This window comes from Neodiprion lecontei, chromosome 2, assembly GCF_021901455.1.
Source record: "Neodiprion lecontei isolate iyNeoLeco1 chromosome 2, iyNeoLeco1.1, whole genome shotgun sequence".
Lineage (NCBI taxonomy): Eukaryota > Metazoa > Arthropoda > Insecta > Hymenoptera > Diprionidae > Neodiprion > Neodiprion lecontei.
In genome coordinates this window covers 30,044,462-30,066,232 of record NC_060261.1, presented here as the reverse complement: position 1 = coordinate 30,066,232, position 21,771 = coordinate 30,044,462, and the positions used below count along the sequence as shown (strand labels likewise).

At 36.0% G+C, this 21,771-nt stretch overlaps 1 protein-coding gene across 11 annotated transcripts in view; it reads left to right on the top strand.

Moving 5' to 3' along the window:
• LOC107222380 (centrosomin) overlaps window positions 1-21,469 on the top strand; it is a 30,892-nt gene extending 9,423 nt beyond the window's left edge. For 2 of the 11 annotated variants that reach the window (XM_015661727.2, XM_015661725.2), the window contains exons 2-16: window positions 3,744-3,799; window positions 9,391-9,629; window positions 9,752-9,923; window positions 10,164-10,303; window positions 11,231-11,641; window positions 11,714-11,905; window positions 12,025-12,372; window positions 15,841-15,948; window positions 16,092-17,369; window positions 17,684-17,971; window positions 18,070-18,294; window positions 18,372-18,575; window positions 18,666-18,900; window positions 19,136-19,153; window positions 20,741-21,469. In XM_015661727.2, coding sequence (XP_015517213.2) covers window positions 3,744-3,799; window positions 9,391-9,629; window positions 9,752-9,923; window positions 10,164-10,303; window positions 11,231-11,641; window positions 11,714-11,905; window positions 12,025-12,372; window positions 15,841-15,948; window positions 16,092-17,369; window positions 17,684-17,971; window positions 18,070-18,294; window positions 18,372-18,575; window positions 18,666-18,900; window positions 19,136-19,153; window positions 20,741-20,952 — 4,126 coding nt within the window. In that variant the 3' untranslated portion in view covers window positions 20,953-21,469. The other 9 variants (XR_006902918.1, XM_015661729.2, XR_006902919.1 and 6 more) reach the window with 9 other exon arrangements.
• Window positions 21,470-21,771: the final 302 nt, after the last annotated feature.

Sequence of the window (21,771 nt, the reverse complement as noted above, 5' to 3'; positions counted from 1 at the left end):
ATTGGGAAGGGATTAAAACGAAGTGAGAGTTTTCCCTGCACTCCGCCACGTCCATGCCCTATAATTAATTATCTTTGCTTCACCGCGAAAATTTCCACACCCTTCCTCTTGCCCATTTTTTACGTACATCTATTTTGACTTATGCCGATAGCTCGATCATTTCTATGGTTCCTATGTTTACTCGCGCTGACTTACGATCAGGCATCGTCGTCATCGTCATCCGCACGTTGACATAACGGGGGGTCAAACTTTTTCTGCCCATCTTATTTCCATTCGTTTATTTACAAAGATCGTACGGTCGTACTGCTGCTGTTTTCACTGGTACAATAAATAATTAAAACAACCGTTATTGTTAGACGACCGAGTGTTGGAATTACGTCAGCTGGGTCTCAGTGTTTACAAATTTCGAATTAAGCACCGAAAACACACGGCTACGACTCAACAAGTCATTTATACAGCTTCCACGAATAGATTTTGCAATAAAATTTTCAACCACACAACAATTCGAGATATAGAAATACAGAGAGAAAAATTTTTCCTCCATCTTCTCTACGCGCAGCTGCTGTTAGAAGTTTGAGAAACAGAGTTGATCCCGTTCCCGATGTTGCGAAACGCGATTAGTAGTTTATTAAAAGGAAAAAATAAATACAAAAAAAAATTCCCCTATATCATTTGGGTTTTCTCGTTTTCATGTAAAGAAAAATTAATCACTTCCTCTTGTTTCACAATATCTTGCTCGTGTAGTAAACTCCACTATATAATTATACCTATGTATACGTATAACCGTAGGTTTACGTTTCTGGCAGGTTTCCAATTTTTTAACGCGTCAAAATTAACCTGGCCAATCGCCAGGGCAGTAGTACACCTATAGGGAATAGGTATACAGTCGTATACTTTGTTTTCGTAAAATCGAAAATGAAAGCGGGCGATAAAAGGGCCCTCTGTATGCGCAAATTGCGCTGCGTATAATATTAATACGTGTAGGAAACGAACGAGCTCGAATGCGTTCAACGATTTTTTTTATTTCCCATCTCTTTCCCTTCACCTTCAAAGCTATCACGTGTCGCCGATGCGTCTAGCGCGGCATCTGCATAGCTGCATCTGTATCAGCTTGAGAAGCGAGCTTTCCACCGCTATCGTAACGAAATTATTTCAAGCTTGAAACGGCGGGATATTTTCAGTTTTAATCGTCACAGTCTGCAGTTGAGGGTAAAACCGGCGTTGATTTAACCTCGTTTTTAGCCAATTATTCCGCTTGTATAATCTAACGAGATTCCATCTTCGTTTATCGCTTTTCTTTTTCTTCTTTCTTTTTGCATCGCTTCGGATATGTATATACACGTATATAATATGTATATGTGTTTCAGAAAAGGGTGCGATTGTTTATTAGTTCGAAATCTGTTGATGAAAAATCTCCTCTGATTCTACCTGGCGTTAATAAATCTCATCCATTTGTTTACGCGTTTATAATACCGCCTATGTCGAGAGGGTCCAGCCAACCAGTCACGCAGTTGGCTTTTCTCGAGCTTGCGCGATGCTTTTTGGCACGGAGAGAGGCTGCACGGTTATATCTGTCTTACTTCAGGTATAATTTCACACGAAAAAACTGTGCCTCTGGCCCTTTTTTACACGAAGGAAAGAATCTCCCGTTTTTCAAAATACGTATTCAAAATGCAGTAGGTGAAGAAAATTTTTACAATCTAAATGAAAGAGGAGGCCTTCCGTTTGACCCGTGATTAATTTCACAGTAATGATGATGACATCTGGTTAATGCTTTGAGTTACACGTTATTGTGCTGTGTCAATTTTTTTTTAACAAGTTAGTAGTCTATAGTTTTCTTGGGATCGCTGATTACGAATCTGAAATCAGATTTCAAAAATTGAATATGCCGGACAAAAATTTGAAACTTGATCGAATCTGGTACAAAAAACTCTATGCAGGGGTTTGCGGATTCGCTTATTGAATTCGCTACACTGAATTTTCAAAATCTGATTTCAGAATCGTAATCAGCGACCCAGAAAAATAATAATTTGTGTAAAACATACATACATATGTGTAGAGGGGTAACTTTCGCGGAAATGTATTATTCCTTCAATTTTCACGATTTTTTTCAATCAATTTCTTTCCAGCAACAATAACTCACATTATATCGCAATAATTACTCTCGAGTATTGAAAAGCTATTATATACTACTAAGCTATTAGTGTACTGTCAGAAATAGCATGAAACCGCAAAGAATTATGTTTTCAAAGTTCTCAGAAAATACAAAAAATGGATATAAAATAGGTGGTAAGGATACTTACCGCTATGACTCAAAGGGTTAGTAACTTTTACGGTGAAATTGCTCCTAGTGCTAGACTTGATCGATCACACAGATCATTCCAAGCCTCGACTTCCCAGCCTGCAGTTCTGGCTATTGCTGGCTGTTACACCGACTTCCTTCCTTACAGGAGGGTGTTTGTTGTTGGCTATCGTGTTTGATAAATGACCACGATATCGTCGGCCATCAACGGGCTATTCCGCCTCCTTTTATACGTCCGTATCTGCTCTCTGACACGAATGAGTATCCTCGTATTATACACATGACACGCGATTATGCTCCTCCGGCAATCTCTCGTCGTTTCTCCCTATCGTGTGTATTCGTGTAGGTTTGGATGGGTATTTTTGTTTTTCGTGCGCGTTGAGCACCGTGTGAAAAAGTCGTAGAAAAGGGTTTCCTTTCCAACGGTATGATCAAAGCGTTTCCGCATTTCTTCAGTCTTGTTTTCCATCGAAAGCGCATTAGAGCCAAATTTACGACACTCGATTAATTCCTTCCTTCCTCACGTACCAGCCTTAACTTTCAGTTTATTCCATACCGTCTTCGCTCTCTTAGCAATTTTCCTACCGTTGCAACGATTGAAACTCGAAGATTGAACGGTAATCTAATTGTAAATGATTTTTCAATTGTTATATCTTTATATGTAAAACCGATTTCTTTCCTAGTTCCAAATATAATGTGTCGTTGATTTTGTGCTGATTGTGAATCCGCTGTAAATCAGTTACGAACTATGCAAAACAATGTTTTTGTTTTTTTTTTGTTGATATTCTCCTATAAGAAAATTCCTTTTCCCCTAATTGTAAGCACAGTTCCAATTATCAGATCCAATTTTCGTTCAAACTGAGTTTGAACTGTGTACAGAAACGCAGCGATAGGTGTTCGTACCTGAAATTGAAGGCAGGATCGAAAATTTGCGTGACTGTAATTTATTTGTATTATTGTATTTGAAATTTTGAAGGTAACATTTAGCTGCGATTCTCATTTCATCTACATGTGCTGTGCAAGGTACTGCACTACAGTCCACGGTGCACGCTTACGAAAATAACTTTTCGGACGTTTTTCTGGCCAGAAACTATTTTCAGGAGATACGCTTCCTGTGGCGGGTACCCTCAAAGGGTCGGCCCTTCTTTCTTTCTGTGCAGGGATTTTGTTTTGTCGCGTTTTCCTCGATTGTTTGGACTTTTCCACGAATTTGAGATGGAAGCAAGAAAAAGATATCTTTCTTTTTCGCGTCAAAAATGGTTTAATCTTGATATTACCTTGGATTTCTTACCGTTACATCCTTAAAAATTGTATACAAATTCAAGTTGCACTATTTCCATTAATATTTTTTTACAACGATACGATATGAAAAATTACGATACCATTGTACACTTGTAACGCAGTTGATTAAATTGGTTGTGTCTTTTTTTTTTTGTTCCAGCACGAATTTGACCCTTCAGGATATCACGATAGATCACACGCTTCCTTGTATAAATGGTAAGTTATTATTTTAACCCGCGCCCAAGACGCGTTGATACTTGTATTGAATCCACACTTTTTCTATGTGTGTTTGATGATTTCCGTGTAAAGTACCGATAAACTCCGCATACGGTTGAACGATGATGCAAGGTCGGGCGACATTATTGATACATAAATAAGTTATTTTCGCTCTCTCTCTCCCTCTCTCTCTCTCTCTCTCTCTCTCTCTCTCTCTCTCTCTCTCTCTCTCTCTCTCTCTCTCTCTCTCTCTCTCTCTCTCTCTCTCTCTCTCTCTCTCTCTCTTCCTCTTTTTTTCGACGTAACGTCGCTCATCTAGATCATTTATCGACTTACACGACCTCGCCGCGTAATTGAAGTCTGATGGAGACAATGAAACAACCATCCGCACCCTTATTGCTTCGTATATTCAATATAATTGGCTCGTTATTGACTATACGAACGGATCTCAGGGTGATATGTGATCCTCGATTTTATATACGCGTATACATGCAGCGCGATGCAATGTGTATGGTAATTTATTCTTGACCCGATAAAATTGCAAGTCACCGGAGGACGAATGAACCCCAAGCAATTCCAACGTATGTCGCGGGAATATTGAAAGGAAATATTCGTGTCCGGTGTAAAACCTTTATTACTTTTCACCTTCTTCTTTCGTTTATTGACTCATTCCTTATCCACAGAAATGTAGTCCACCCTTTAAATACAACTTGAATGAAACATCGACTACTCCATAAACTACGTACATTATACGTAACTCACCTACTCCATTGATGAGATGGCAAAAATTGTTTCGGATTTAAAACCGAGTTCACAGTTGCATCCACCTATGTGACTAACGAGTAACAACCTTATCTCACGCATGTCTGTGATCCCGTGCTTCACCTCTGCCCCTCTCTCTCTCTCTCTCTGTCTCTCTCTCTCTGTAACATCTCGTTCTAAATATACTGTAGAACCCATACATAGCTGTAGTATAACTACCAGTGAGACTTATACCGGTAAATGTTTGTTTTAACGCATCTAGACCATGCGAGATGGTGCAGGCGTAGAAGGATTTATGTCAGGATTTACGTTGGATGGTATAGTACGCACGGTTGTAGTATAACACCGCAGACAGTGAACTTCCGAGAAACACCCCATACTTTGCTAGTAGAATTTTTTCTTTTTTTTTTTTTTACATTCATTTACTTCTTTTATGGCTGAGAGATTTTTTCCCGTAACAGCATGTGCGAAATCGTGATTTATAACACCCTAGTGCAAAGTCAGATTACGAAGGAATCTTTTTCTTTACTCTTTATAATCGAGTAATGTCATTTCGTTAATCAAGATGTATGTGAAGCTTTTTTTTTTTTTTTTAAGGAAGCGGGAATGTGTATTTTCTTATCGGTTGCCTCGAACTTTCAGAAATACGCAATTGTCCTCTTAAGATTGTTCCCGTAGAAAATTCGAACTCGCGTGGTGTTTCACCAATCTCCGCTGGTACAGACGCTAGTGTGTTGTTTTACCTGTTGCATGTACATTACGGTGTTTCAGAAAATAATAATTTAGGATCTTCCACCGTGGCATTCCCTAAAACGTTTGATTAGGTCTGAAGAAGGATTCTGTTAAAAGATGAACGTTCTACGTTAGTGCAAGATATTTTTTTGAATTTATAAAGAAATACGTTGCAGCACTTCAATTATTATTTTTTTTTTCACGATCCATGACACAATAATATATCAAACATAATCTTATTCTCCTTAATTAAAAGTTCATATTAAATTATAACTATTTTATGAGATTGAATTAATGAAGAAAAACTCGTCGTCGGATACAATTGTCAAAACAGCAACCCGAGACTTAATATATCAAGTGTATTTCTTATTTGCGATTATAAATTGATACTATGATTGATGTAAGCAATGAAATAAAAAATTTGTCCACGATACTTGATAAATTTTAAAAAAAAATGTCAAATAGTGGAAAATCAACCGAACGCGATCTTCCACAAAGTTTAAAACGCTCATCTTTTAATTTGTAAATTCCTAATTATTTTTTTCTGAAACACCATGATGCACTAACGTGTTGAAGCAATTATGCGCGTGTGTGCAACTGCACGTATACTGCAGGGATATAGTTGCAGTCTATTGGCTCGCAGAGAGCTGAGTATTATTTATAGATGACACATTTAAGCGGTGGCGAAGGAGACTCGTCTCTTCGGTATACCTACTAGGTGTACCCTCTTCGTTTTTTTTTTTTTTTTTTTTTTGTTTTTTGTTTTACCGCATCTATGTACGTACCATGTGCCGTCGTGGCAGACTGTCTTCGTCTCGGTTATATATCTATGTATGCTTATGTCTTATCTCTGTACCTTCTCTGCAGACTCGCGACACTCTGCCACGCCATTCGCCCTAGTCTCATGCACCTTAGCGACAGTATTATATTGCTAGGCTTCAAAATTAGCCTGTGGCTAATTGCTTTCGGGAAATCTCTAGCCTCACCTCTTGGGAGAATTTGAATACATATCACCTTCGTCACTACTCTGCTTTACGGTTTACTAGATCATCGTTCGCTGTTTCGGCGCAGCGTGACTTGGTTTGGTTCGATAAGGAAAGGAAAGGATGATAATATTGTACAAGGAAAGCGAGTGAGTCCTGAACGAATGGATATACGGTGATTGGAGACTAATTAATCAGGGGAAAATCATGGTCAAACGGTTCTTATTTTCCTTCGAAATAAAGAAACATTAACAAACACGTGTTATTGGAAAGTAAAAAAATTTTACTACCGGCATCGTCGACATCTACTAAGCGTGGTGGCGAGACGTTGGGGCTATTTTATAAATAGAAAAATATCTTGGACACAGAGACGAGGTTTTGGCTTTTGGGTTTTGGCAGTTATACCAGTTGCCACCAACCGTCGTATGGCTCCTCTACTAACACGAGGAGCGAGATATACTATCGCTTTTCTCAACGACGCTGAGAGTAGGTCTATATTCGTACCACCCTGCTGCTGCTGTTGCTGTTGCTGTTGTGTCGTACCTTATAACCAGGGACAACTGATGGCCAGACCGCCAACTCGAGTTTTGCAGAGCCGTCGTAGGGCCTTTAAATTATAACGCATCTTTCGTACCTTTTTCACTTTTGCATCCGGTGAATGGAAACTGCGATACGTACATGCTGGAGAGTCGTCTCGTGTAAAGTTATAAAACTTGGTTTGATCTTATTTCCAAATTTTTCAGTGGCTCATTATACGTGAGGACGTATTTTCGCGCGAGCTCATTTCTTCGATATTTGTAACCAGTATATCGGAACCAGCCACCATCTGGTGACAACGGAAAGTTTTACTATCTCTGGCGAGTCGTATTTCATCTTAAGAGTAGTTTTGTAGCCTGTTTTTTTCTGTACCATTCATGAAAACCGCAACCCTTGCAACTTGTGCAAAGTCTAGATCATCCTTTGATTTATTGAGAATTTTGCAAGTCTTGCGAAGTGAAAACTCTGTCATTCAGCATCTTGCAAAATAATGTCAATACTGAATACGTTTAAAAAAAAAAAAATGATAAACAATTTTGTCCATCATTCAATTTAGATTCATGTTGTATTATGTCCGCAACGTGACATCTTATTACTACAATATACCGTTTCTCAATGCACATACATGACATGACAATCTGCTCACGTGTAGTTTTGAACATGTATGCGTAGCGAATAGTCAGACGAAGTTTCATACCTATACATCACGGGTAACTCTGCATGCAATAGCAATATTTTGCAACTCTAATTCGATCACAGCCAGAGATAGCGGCTGTTCACAGTTGCTTGCCTGAACTCAAGTGTCTAAGATCTGTTTAAGTGGAGTATAAAAACAAAAATGATATAATGTTAGACGAATTTTTTGAAACCGTTGCTTCTTTTTCCTCCTTTCTTCTCCTCTTTCATTCCATCGCTCCCAGTTCGTTCTCGCTTGTAAAAAATGTTCGATTGATTCGTGATATAATGCGGTATGGGATGTGCTAAATCGAGGATCGACCAACTAGGCATTACCGATAAGCCGATCCGAGTTGAAATAATGTTTGGTAATGTGGAGTAATGTGTTGCTGTAATAATGTATTTAAAATTTGGAATTTCTTCTCGCCCAGACTTCGGTCATAATCGCGATGATCAAGATCTCTTTTATAGCTCTTCTCTCCGCGTGATCGTATATCTTGCCCAGTTATTCTTCAGCCGATTGTTGGTTAAGTGGTAAATTAATGTATAAAGAAGTAGAGAAGCTACGGTTATTTGAATTTAAATTGATGTGGGCGCAATTTAAAAATCTCTCCAAATTTGTCGTTCATTGTGATAACCAACCTTCGTTTACAATCTAGCAAATTGCACTGTCCGCCTACAGGGATATTTCTTTTTCTCTTTCTTTAATCCCGTCTTGCGCTCATTGTCTCAACGATATTTATATATGACAATAAAATATCTGACTTGCGCTACAAGAATTTTTGGGTACCGGCTAAATTGTGGGTTTACCTATTACCTAAATTACTGAAGAACGACCGTGAAACTTTTCAAAACGTATCCTACGCAGCAGTGGAAAGTTGAAATAGAATCAAACAGAGAAAATTGTTTAAAATTATCATAATGCGCAGAAAACTTTTGGGCCTTTGCCAAAATTGTAAAATGTCACTCGTAATTATCCGAGGTTTTCTTTTTTCTTCTTCATTATTTACTCGTGTATTCTTTCACTTAACGCTGATCACTTCAGTCTGGACGTTCAATTTATTTTCGATCCTTTTAATTGTTATTCGCAGTAGAAACGGCATTAATTGTCACAATCATGATATTCATTCACGACCGATATTTATAGAATAACCTGCAGACAAAAATAATAATAACAATAGTTGATCAATTTCTTTGATGACAATAGAATAATGATGAGTTGCCAAGAGGGACGGTTTCTTTTGATTTATTTCCGCGCATGTAACATAAACAAATGGGTAATAAATATTGTTAAGGAAATAGGGTGAGTTAAACAAGGAGGCTTTGAGATTTCGAAAAGCCATTACATAAATCGTGTCATTTTACATAGGGGGATATGAAATTATGCAACTAAAGATTAAAACGAAACGTAGGGGGGATTCGGTAAAAATTTTTATCATCGCGGTCAAAAATTTATTCACAGACACTGCATGTATTTAACAAATCTCATAACTTGACGATAATAATTAACGCAAATAATTCACCACCTCAAAGCTTTGACGAATCAGAATGGAAATAAAATTATGATAAAAGTGGTAATGAAAATGTGATCAAGGAAAGTACCGGTGTACAGATAATGATATTGTGAAGAGATAGGGCTAAGCTTTCTCTCTACATTTTTTATAATCTCTCTTTTTCTTCCAATCGTTCGGAAACTCAGCCAAAAAGCATTCTCGCGGGTTATTATCGCGTCAGAGGACATGACTCAGAAATTTCGAAAATGGTCTAAAAGGCTATTCACTCTATTCAACAACCAAAACTGACAAAGCAACATGCATAGTAAGATAAAGGCATACCACGTACTGCCTCCACTGCCTAAATTTATTACGGAAGGATTTGACATCTTCAATTTTAATCTTGCAGGCACACATGGAAGGTCTCCAGGTAAGGCAGCGACCACAGGGCCTGGACTCGGCGCAATCAGAGGCGTACCGGGCACCGTCCAAGGGACCGGAGGCAGAACAATGAAGGAATACGAGGATCAGCTTGGCATGCTGAAGAAGGAGAACTTCAACCTTAAGCTGCGGATATATTTTCTTGAGGAAAGGATGGGCATCACATCTGCGGATGAAGATGCGATCAAAAAAAATATCGAACTTAAGGTGAGGCGATCCTTTGTTTAAGACTGTTTCTGTATTCCTCTTTGCCACGATTATTGATAATTTCAACTTTGTTGTACATATCTCTTACTGTTTCAACATGTGGCTAATGACATTGTTTTTAGGTCGAGGTCGAGTCACTGAGAAAAGAACTGATTGAGAAGCAGGATCTTCTCAGCCAGGCAGCCAAGGCTTTTGAACTTATCGAAAAACAGAAAGAAACGTCATCGCGTAACCAGACTCAGTATCAACGGTCGCTTGATTTAGAAAGGGAGAGAATTGCCGAACTTGAAAAAGGTTGGGATAAATAAATATCATTTGTCCGATTATCCCTTAAACAAAGTACCAGAGAAAACTACTTACGTAAATCGGGACTTTTGATTGGTCAGAATTTGTCGTCCTGGACAGTGAGACTGATGGATAATATTTTTCGTACAGAACTAAGTTAATAGGCTGCAATTTTTCTAATAAATAAAAATATTTATTTGCACCATCGTCGTTATAAATATCGTTTTTTTTTTTTTACCCGTTTTACAGAACTTGAAGAGTACAAAGAAAAACTTGCCGATACCTCAGCATACTATAAAGAAGAATATGGCATCACGCCAGAAGAATCGATAGAGAATAAAGAAAAATTACACCAGATGGAAGAGCTTGTCGTGGCCTTGGAAGTGGAGGTAAAAACTAGTAATATACTCAATATCGTTAGACTTTTATTAGTTTTTTTGCAGTTAGTGGAAAAATATTGTGATTTTGGAATGTGAGACATGCTTAATACCTTTATCATCGTTACCATAATTTCTCAACTGACACACAATGGGTATTCACAATTTATTTTATATTGGCTTTTAGTTGCTGACATATATATTTCCTTTTTTTTTTATCTGAATTGCTCATTTCCTTCACGCTGCCGGAAGCAAGTTGCCTTTATCAGATCTGTCACTGTTCAGTCAGTTAGTTTCTTATTATTCCAGCCGGGCGACGTGAGAGCTGTACTGGCGATGGTGGAGTGAATATTTGTTGAGACTTTAATCTTTAATTTTGGTATAGTACTATTTTCCAACTTCCTACTAGCGGCGTAAAATTCAGTTGAGAAATTTACACAATAGTTTTGATTATAAACAAGAGAATACTAGAGGGCGTACTCTAATGAACCAATTCTTGCAGCAGACAAATATTCTACTGTTTATTCAGGTTTGGCCCTTTAGATTTGTGCTCGTGTAAATAGACAGTTCTCTGTAGCCGGAATGTTTACAAAAGATAGCAGAACAGAGGTCAAAGGTGATTAGTAGTGGGGCTCCTTCCCTTACTGGTGAAGTTCTAACTGACACGCATTGTGTCAGTACAAATATGGAGTCTTGAAAGAAACATTACCTCATGTGCTTAAATAAACTTGTCTACATATTTATGTTTACTTGTAAATAGTAAAATATTTGTAATATCAGTAATGAAAATATCCAGTGAAATTAGGTGAAGATGTGATTGATATAAAAGCTGAAAATACTTAATTAATAATTAAGCATTTTAATATCCCACTCCAAACAATCAACGTCACCAGTCATTTCAATTGAAATAACTATAACTTGTTCTTTAATTTTCAAAAGGTGAAGCAAATAACTAGTAGCCTTGAAGAAGAACGTAATTGGGGTTTGGAATTGGAGAGTGAGAGAGATCAGTTGAAGGAGCGTCTTGAAGCTGAGGTTCAACTTAGGGAAGGTTCTATCGAACAGAGAAATCAGGAGATCGATCAACTGAGGGAAAGAGTCAAACAGTTGGAAGAGCAGATATTTAAGTGGGAAAGCCTGTCACAGCAACAGAAGAGTGAGTTGTTAGAAAAGGACAGAATCATTAAAGAAAAAAGTCTCCAGCTTGAGGAAAGACTTCGTTCGTGTGATGAGCTGACCAATGACTGCGAGAAGAGAAAGAAACAAGTTGATTCGTTGAGGGCTTCAGTCAAGACGAGAGACGATGCTCTGATAGAACTTACAAACAAGCACAAATCTCTTTTGTCGCAGGTGTGTTATCAGCTTTAAGGAATACTGGTTATCCAGATATCTAAGTCAACCATATTTTCATTGTTTTTTCAGTTTGAATGCAATTCCACAAAACTTAAAACTTGTTCGCCGCCAAGGAGCCCGACGACACCAAACTCTGTTGATGATTTTCATCTGCAAACGACGATGGGCCAAAGATTGAGCTGCGTACGGAGTCTAGATAAGAAAAACACTTCTGTCGACTGGGAGCCAAACAAAGAAAAGTCTTCGAGGCACAGTTCACAGGTATAGAAAACAGCTCTGCTGTCATAAACGATTCATCTAAATTTAATGCTGGAGATTTTGCATCAACATGTGAGTACAATTTTCTACTTTTGGTGTTATTGAGTTATTTAATTTCTCAGGATTTGGAGGAACGTGATAGTGAGATGAAGCGACACCAAGAAGCCAACAAGCAGTTAACTTTGAAGCTTTGTAATACTCAGAAGACTGTTGAGGCTGCTGATCAAAAATACAAGAAGCTAACTATGGATCACGAAAAGGCACTTAAAACGATTCAAGGTTTTTTCGAAAGGCAACAGCAATTGGAGGACAAATTAGTGAAAAAAGATCGCAAACTTATGGAATTAGAAGTTGAACTGAGCAGACTGAGGAGTCAGGATTGCACAAAGTCTAATCGCAGAGTCCCATCAGCTAGACGTGATCTAACCAGTGAGATGTCTGACGACCCGGAACGGGACCCATGCAATCAGGTCTTTATGAAATCCTTTTATTATACTCTAGTCCAATATGTCTAGATTCGCGAGAGTAGGTTATCTTGTTTATTTTGATACATTTTTTCATTCATCAAGGATTGGATCAATCAATTGTGACTTATTGGTAGATTATGCCGTTTCGTCATTAATATCTTGACTTTTTCAATACTTCAAGTCTCGTATAATGTAGATATTGCGTGATGCACATACTTTATACAGAAAGATGATTTGTTAAAAAATGTTTTTCTAATTTATTAGCTGGTATATTTCGTCTTTTTTTTTTCTATTTCTTTCAGAAACACTGATTTCATTTCATCTCTTCTTCTTCACCGCTATCTTCTACCTCTTCCACCACTGCAAATATTTGCATGCTCTGCGCTTTTCTACTTTTGTGCTTCTTGCTGTTTACTTTTTTTTTTATGTCTATGATTCTAAGAAATCAGTTGTACAGCTATACACATAACTTGAAAGAGCGTATTGATGAAGGATTTATGTTCCTCAAACAAAGTGTTCAACCCCTCAATTTTATTACAGTTTTGTTTCTTCCCAGTATATGTATGCTGTTGAAAGTGAGACTCTGTGCCATTATGTAGATTCTTATAGCACAGTGGAAGTGAAAGCAACTGACATAAGCTGTAGGCTTGCCATTCATTGAATAACTTTGAAAACTGATACTATTTAATATTGTCTATAAAAATTTTATGACAAACATTTAATAAAAAGGTGCTTTCATTACATTCTTAGGCAGTGATGTTTATCACATTCTAGGCAATAGAATTTGGAACAATAGAATATTTTCATAAAGTATTTTTAGACAGTTTTTTGACGATATATTCAATGGGAATAGTGACGTTAGAAGTGGACTGAAGAGGGCAATGCTGTAGTTTTGTAAATGACATGGACAAGCATTGCGTTATTGTATTGCGTAGGGATCACTGAACTCTGAAATGACATCAAATGTTCTTTCTGAATAACAGTTTCATTTCTACCTGATTTTTGGCCTTGGAAACAATTTTCTTCCAGATTTTTGCAACAAAATGTTACATCTAGTGGCAGCACTTTTTAAATTGCACATAATGCCTTTTTGTCATCGGTATCGCCATCTCGAGATCGAAATAATACTACTGCTATTACAGCAACAATTTGCACTCATATTCCTCATTCAAATATCATAATTTTACTCTGACCTGATTTGCGTATGAGAAGTAACATTTCAAAGATCTTGAGCTTATAATCTTTTCAAGGATTAGACAAGTTTGGTAATGAGGTTCCGCTCAATCTCTCTTGTGAAAAAATTTGCTTGAGACAGATTAGTGTTAAATTAAAAATATGCCTTGCGAAAATATTTGCCCACTTGAGAAATATTGTCAGCACTATATGTCCTATTGCAGGAACGTGGCTCAATATTTATCTTTTAGCAGGCTACATGCAAATTGTTACTGAAAACTCTAATGAGGAGTAATTAATCTTTGAAAACTAATTATACTTTCTAAATAAAATTTATCGATCATAAAAATGAATACTAAATCAAAATGGGTAAAAAATCAATAAATATTTTATCAACTGTACAGTAGAATCTGCTGATGTACACTTTCTTTAAGGGGAGCTGTGTAATTGATAGTTGAATTGTATGAAGAATTAACGTTAGACTTTCCTCCATAGGGTAAAGTGCACTCTGCCTCGTTGCTGCGCAGTTTTGTCTACGGTATGAGTACAATAAAAACCCCGTGATGATCTAAATCATTTAGTTGTGATACAAATTTTATTAACGTGTTGATATAAATTGATAAAAATTGACTCATGCTTGGAATAAATTTTATTGTGTATATAGGTAATTTATTTCAATTAAAGTCAATTTAAATAAATTACATGTGTGTTGATTTTTTTTTTTTTGTTTTACCAAATATTACAACATCGTTTATGAATCGTAAGCAGAATTTGTTTTTTTTTCTCTCTTGTCGCGTTAATTTATTTCTATTGATTTCGAGTCTGCATCTATGGTGTTTAAGTGTGTGTCTTTCTTTTCCTCTAATGATGTTTACTCAAAAATAATAAGTTTGGCGCAAAGCTATCAAATATCACCTTATATATTTTACTTTATTCGGATCAGATAGTGACACATTTTGATGAAGTCGCTAAATACTATTTTTAGATATTTTATTATAGCTTGCGAGATAAATTCCAGGATAATCTTCAACTGAATTATATCTAAATTGCAATTATTCTTTGTTTGCATCTGAGAAATATGCAAACTTAGCTGATATTACGTTAACTTAACAGAAGTTCGACTCTTGGAATCCGGAGATAGTTACAGCAAAGCTTAAAGAAGAGACGCCTTTTGTCTAATTATAGAATCCAACTGCTCATTCCCTGCAGTCCATGCCGCTGGCTTTTAAAGATCACTCTAGTCAGCCAGCAGCAGGCTACTCCTAGGTTTATACTCGTCCTATAAGAAAATCTCAGTGGCAGTTTCTCAACTAGAATGTACAAGTTTCAAATAATCACTGTTACAAAATTGTACAAATCTTGACAAGTTATTTCTACGTATTTTCTGCGAGAAAATGCGTACCGAAGTAAATGAGAGAAAAAACAACTTGTAATAATGTATAACTTCTATATCAATTACCAATATTTATAATTATGGTGATTTCTTCACAAGTGCTACAATTCATTACTTTTTCGATTCCATATTTTAAACTTTGTATGTATTCCTCGATATACTAATATATACAAAGTTGTATTTGTATTTAATCTTTTGATTCGACCCAATAAGCAATAATGTTTTCCTGTTTGTGTGCCTCGGTCAGAATGGAGGTAGGTAATCAGCACCAAAAATTGCAGCATGTATAAAGCGATGCGATGATATTTACTTTCTGCCAAATTTCTGTCTATTAGGTTTTACGGAAATTTTGTTCTTGCTTTTTTGTCACCTGCAACAGCCTCTAACCCTGATCTTGATTGGTGGACATCTAAAATACTCTTATTCACTATATCCAACGTCCAGTCTATTTGTGTTCAAAATTGAATTTTTATTCCAAATTACTAAAGCAGACTTACATCAAAGTTTATTTATTCTCGCACGCTAACATGGAAATAGGACTATCACAACACAGCATAACTCGAGAGAATGAAAACTCACACGAAGGAGGGTAGCAAATCTTATTAAGTCAAATCTGATTTTGAAATACAAAAATCTTTCAGGAACCAGTTATTGTCACGCTTGTACCACCGAGACGTTGGCCAAAGAAAACTAAAAACTAGACTTGTTGACACACGAATAAATTCTTTAATTAGCCTTAGACCATTGCGCAGTATTCAAATCGTGCATGTTCTATTGTAATACATTTCTAGTATTGTAAATTGAATTTTCTGAATAAAGTTCGAATTATTTACATCTTATGAGAAATTACTTCCGAGTTTCATTTGATCAGGGAAAATACGTTTTTTCTTTTTTCTGTATTACAGCAACGCTTTGAGGAAATGGAGAGCAAGATTAACGACCTGAGAGTACAAATCGATACTATTAAGGCTGAGAAGAGTAAACTGGAAATGCAAATTCAAGCTGAATCCCAGGTAAATAGCAATACCAACAAATACAGAATTTATCATAGAGTAAAGCAGATTTATGGTCGTTTTTTTTCCACGTTAAGATAGGATAATTTTAAGTTTGAAATTGTGTAAGTAATGTTTGAAATAGAAGTTTTTTCACTTTATAGGAAGTACAAGAACAACTGAAAGATCGAGAACAGAAAATAGTGTCTTTAGAATCTGAGAAAAACACAATACGCGTTGAGTTAACAGAGAAAGTTGTCGAACTGGATAAATTAAAGGAAGCCTATAATCAGGCAAGTCTTAAAATCGAAGAAAGCTGCCGAACAAACGAGTTAGGCGACGAGTATAGTCTGCGAGAAGAGCTGCTGTTGAAAAATGCATTGATTGAGGAGAAGGATAAAAAAATTGAACAATTGAGCAAAGAGTTACAAATTCGAACGCAGAATCTACAAAAACTTGTCAACACAGAATTATGGAGCAAGAATAAAGAGATTGCCAAATTACATAATCACATGACTGCAACCCATAGTCATGAAAGGAGCAGAAACAGGTCTGAATCAGCCTTGGATAATTCTGGATTGCAAGTAACAACTTTGATCAAAGAACTGTCAGACCTTGGTATACAAGTCAAAATTGTAAATGACGCTGTACAATTGAATTACGTCAATGGAAATGAGTCAATAGACTTAAAAGTGACAAAAAATTACTTAGAAACCCTTTTAGAACAACGAAACGAGTTGGAAAAGGAAATAGATTACCTCAAATGGTTGAAGCTTATTACTAAACCTGATATAACTAATGAAATTGAAAGCTCTGGGTCAGAAACCGAGAGAGCTCGAAAGTATTGTGAATTATTGCGAACGCATCTCAAGGAGTTGGTCAGATTTATGAACGAAATGTTGAGAAAAGCTAATCATTCGGAAATAATTAGTATGGAACATAAAAAAATAGTGCTGGACGTATTTTTGGATTCTAAAATTTTACCCGATGATTTTATACACTCTTTTGAAGAAATACCCGGTGGTGATGCAGTTGGAGATCACTCTTCTCGACGTCATTTTGCCGAAGAACATTTAGTTGATAGTGTTGGGAAGAAGAGTAACACCGAAAATTTACTGGGAGTGCGAAAGAATCAAAATTCGATTCACTCAGATTCAGAGGCATTTTCAGAGCCAGACAGAACAGTTTCGCTCGCTAGAATCGGACTACAAGAGCTGAATCATAAAACTAGCAACAAACATAGATTCTCTAAGTATACAAAGACGTTTAGTGACTCTGAGGACTCTATGGATTATGTTCCTTACCATAAGACTTACCAGAGCGACTTGAATGACACAGATGAGACAAGTAATATACAGGAGCTAAAAGAAACCAACAATCAGCTATACTCGGAACTGAATGCTCTCAGGAATGAGCTTGCAAGGAAAACTTTATTCGATGATGTGAGTTCTGTTGAAGTGTAAACAAAATTAAGACTTCCAGACTATTGCAAGTTTCGTAACTCTGACTCTGATTCCCATTTTGACCCAGTTTTTTTTCAGGCCTTTTCAACTTCTCTATTTTCAATTTGATTGCTCAATAAATTCATCTATATTTATCTCTACTTCCTGTAGATTAAGCACAGGGATGTTTTTCCCAATATATTTGAGGGAATATTAGGCGTTTTTGATAATTTACTTATAGAATTTGGCCATCCCTTGATTTTCGACATAATTTTCCTAACCAATAAAATAATATATTCCTTGTTTTTCAACAGAGATTCGACGAAAAATTGGCACCTTTAATCGCAAAGCTGGAACATTCACAGAGATTTTGTGAAAAATTGCAGGCGTCGCTAGAAAAAAGAATGAATGAATGCTACACACTGAAAAAAGAAAGCAAACACAACAGCATACGAAAAGCACAGTTGGAGAAAAAGATATCGGAGGTTGAAGATATGGCTATTGAATTAACTAAACAAAAGGCGGATCTTTTACATTCTAAAGAAAGCGCTGAGAGACAAACCTGTGAAATGCTAACAGCGCTCAATAGAGAAAATGACACGGTAATAATTAAATATTATAAATAATGACTATTACCACTTAGTTGAGACAGTTCATTAATATAAGGTTTATTTTATCCTGAATATTTTTAATTGAACAGCTGCGAACAAAGATTAAAAAAATGGAAGATGAAATGGAGGTAACTAAAACGAATTTGGCAACAATAACGAAAGAAATCGATCAATTGACACTTTCTCACTCCCAAGTTCTTGTTGAAAATACAAAACTGATCAATGAAAAGCTGAGGCTGGAACAAGATGCGCGAAAAAACGACAGTCGATATGATATTGCACTACGGTCTCTGCACGAGAAATATACCAAAGAGGTATGTACACAAAAAATTTACTCTACGGTTTTTAAATATTTTAGTATGACAAACGTTATTGTTTCCAAAAATTTTAGATAGCAGACCTGAATCAAGTCAACGATTCGCAGCGATCACGTATGCAGGAATTGGAAATGGTAAACAAAGAGTTACGAAGACATGTCGTAACTTGCGAGGCCAGTGATTCCGCGCCAAGTTCGAGTGGTATTTCATCCATTCCAACTGACACAACGATTAAACAAAGTTGTGACGATATAATCCAAGAATATCATTCCTACAACGTAAGTTTACATGTATTAATTAGATTAACCTCTCGTTTATTCAGTCATATTCCACGTTTGTAAAATTAATTCCTCTTTTTTTTGTATCAGGGCTCTCAGTATTGGTTGCCAATAAATTATCCGAATCTTACGGGTCGTAGTAAGTCTAGCTGTTCGCCTGACTTAGGAATCGAGAGCGATGCGGCACTAACGACTACAACACGACCTTTGAAAGATACTTTGAAAATAACCGAATCTATGACAAATCTTCTCAGCGAGGATGAGAATTGTAATACAAGCCGAGAACTCAGAGATTTAGACAGTGAAAGCCCGCTGCCTACAGAAGGTAGTCTAATTGTATTATTTGTTAAAGTTCACAGATACATATGAGTTGATTCAATTTTTATCTCGCTTACATAATTATTACAATTCTTCATATAAATATGTAATTTAACTCTTTGACTACATGTGTGGATATAATATTTCATTACTGAAGTATGCCGCGGATTCATGTGTTAGACAGGTTAATAGATTTACATTTTTTATTGCATTGTTTAATTATTTTAATTTTAATTTTATAGGTGGGCATACATATAGTAGTATGTATTCTGAACAGTTAAGTTCAACGTTATGCTTTTGGCACTGATTATAACATATTTTATCCCTCCCAATTAATTGTGAATTACGTACACAATTCTTTTAACGTGAAACGTGCAATCAGAAACGTTAACGTTCATAGGTATCATTTTACACAAAATATTTCCTTGTTGATTGATCATCAGTGAAGAGGAGAGTAATAGACCTGTGGACCACCGATTCTGCTGAAACTTCTATGGATGTCGCAAAATATAGAGCTTTTAATGTGTAGTTGTATCCATTGGGTCTTCCTTCGTTTAGTTTGAATCAGATTGTACGAAAATCGGCAGTTCATACTTTGCTACGGCTCTGAATTCATAGTATATACATTTACACTTGTAAATCTATGAGAACCTGTTGACGAAACTTCAAGCAAGGACAATGGAAATTAATATATTGGGCAAAAATACACAACAGGATTTCTTTGTAAGGGCATTCCACTCATTAAACGGCTACTATAATGAATTTGAATTGGAGCGAAGAACGACCAAATGGATTAAGCTACACATAAGAAGCGCTATATTTTGGAACAAAGAAATACCTCTGGAAGTTCCAGTGAAATCCATGTTCCGGAGGTCTTATACCCTCCTTTCAAGTATACCCACACGTAATTTTTATTATTTATGTATTTATTATCGCCACTGGTCAACCATTACATACCTAATATTATAAAGCTTGCATCAATCATATATATTTTTCCATTACTAAGCATTCTGAAATCTCACTTGCAGTTGTGCATATAAAATTGCTTTATATGTATATAATATGCATGATAACTAATTAAAGATCACAAAACATTTGTTAAATTTAGGAAAATCTCTTTGTAATAAGAACTAGTTCTCTGTATGTGGCTAGGTCAGAGAGCATTATTTTTTGCTTTTATGTCAACTAGGCTGCTTTCTTCTTTTCTCTTTTTCTTTTACTTCTTTACCACACGGTTATGATTTTCCTGAAACTCAAGTATGTTACAGAGATTTTTTTGTCAATCTACGTGATTGGGGAACCAATGCATCAGTTTTGATCCAAGCAAACTTATCTCGAGAATGGTTCATCTGACAACAAATATGCATATCAATGGTACTGTGGTGGTTTTCTACGATTCTCAAATCAACAATTTTTACTCTCAGAAAGGAGTTTTAAAGCAATTTCATGAAACGTACAATGTAAAACTGCTTTGTATATCTCATACAGTTCAGTGAATTCAACAATAGTCGTCGAGCTTTACAAGGCACTTACATTTTTCGATGACCAGGCAAGAAAGTAGCCGGGTTGACTTACAAAGCTTTATTTATTGATAAAAGTACTGAGAATTTGAATGAATACGGAAATGCCTATTTAAATCGGTACTAACACTTTAAGTTAATACTTATTTATCTGAAATTGAAGTAGCCTGGTGATACTTGTATTTACAAAAATGAAAAAAGAAAACATTCCACAGTGATACTGTCTATAGCTTAGCCAGCCAAATATGAAGTAACCCATTAATGTTGAAAATATACGGATAGAATTGAGAATGAAACAAAATGAATGAACATTGTATTAATGCGCAGGTCTGAACGAAATGGAAGTGTTGAAGCAGGAAAACGAGGCACTGAAGCGACGACTGATGAAAACTAGAAGAGCTTTGGAAGATACATTTCAGCATCTTTCTGCATCGAATAAAAATAAAAAAAATGTTGAAAAGGCTATAACTAAGCAGCTCATGATAACAAAAACAATATTAAAAAAAACTAGGACTTACGAAGAGTCGTTTGAAAATTGAAAATTGAAAGTTGAATATCAAGTAATGAAAAATCTAACGAAGCGTGATGTTACTCGTATATTGTTGTTTGTTTGTTACTATACATACGTTGCATTGTTGCCTGCTAGAGCATGCAATGATCTCTTTTTTTTTTCATGTCTAAACTGAAGCGACTGAGATGAATGATGATTATTACTACGTATTGTATTGTATGTAATGAAACATATTTTCTTATCGTGCCACTATTAGGCAATGTTTTTCCTTTTCTTTTTTGTAAAGAAGACATTTTTCTTCAATATATGTATGTGATGTGCGGTGTATGCATTGAGATTTGTAAATAGGTATTTTTTTCTAATTAGTTAAATTAGTAAGGATTCATAATAAAAGATTTTGAAAACATTGCGTGATTGCTTATAACTGCATCTCGGAGTTAAAAAATGTGAATAAATATATAACTGTATATATTACTACATCTATACATCTCATTATAGCATCTGTAAATAGCCCATGTAATAAAATATCTGACATTTGCATTTTATAATATATTTCTCCTATTATACTGCTTCATTTTGAAATATAAAATCAATTCTATAAGTATCAAGTACGATGAAGGAACGAATTCGGTGTTGGAGCTCAAGAACTATCCGGAATATACCATCAAACTGTTTGTATTGAAATTCGATGAACAGCTAGGATTAAAATGAATGAAAATTTACTATGTTGGAAAATTAAACGGATTAAGAAGACTCGAAATCTCAGACAATAGAATCATCTAACTGACGCAGAACGGCAGCGTTATTAGCTGACCCGTTGACCGAAGAATATATCTTCAGTCTGAAA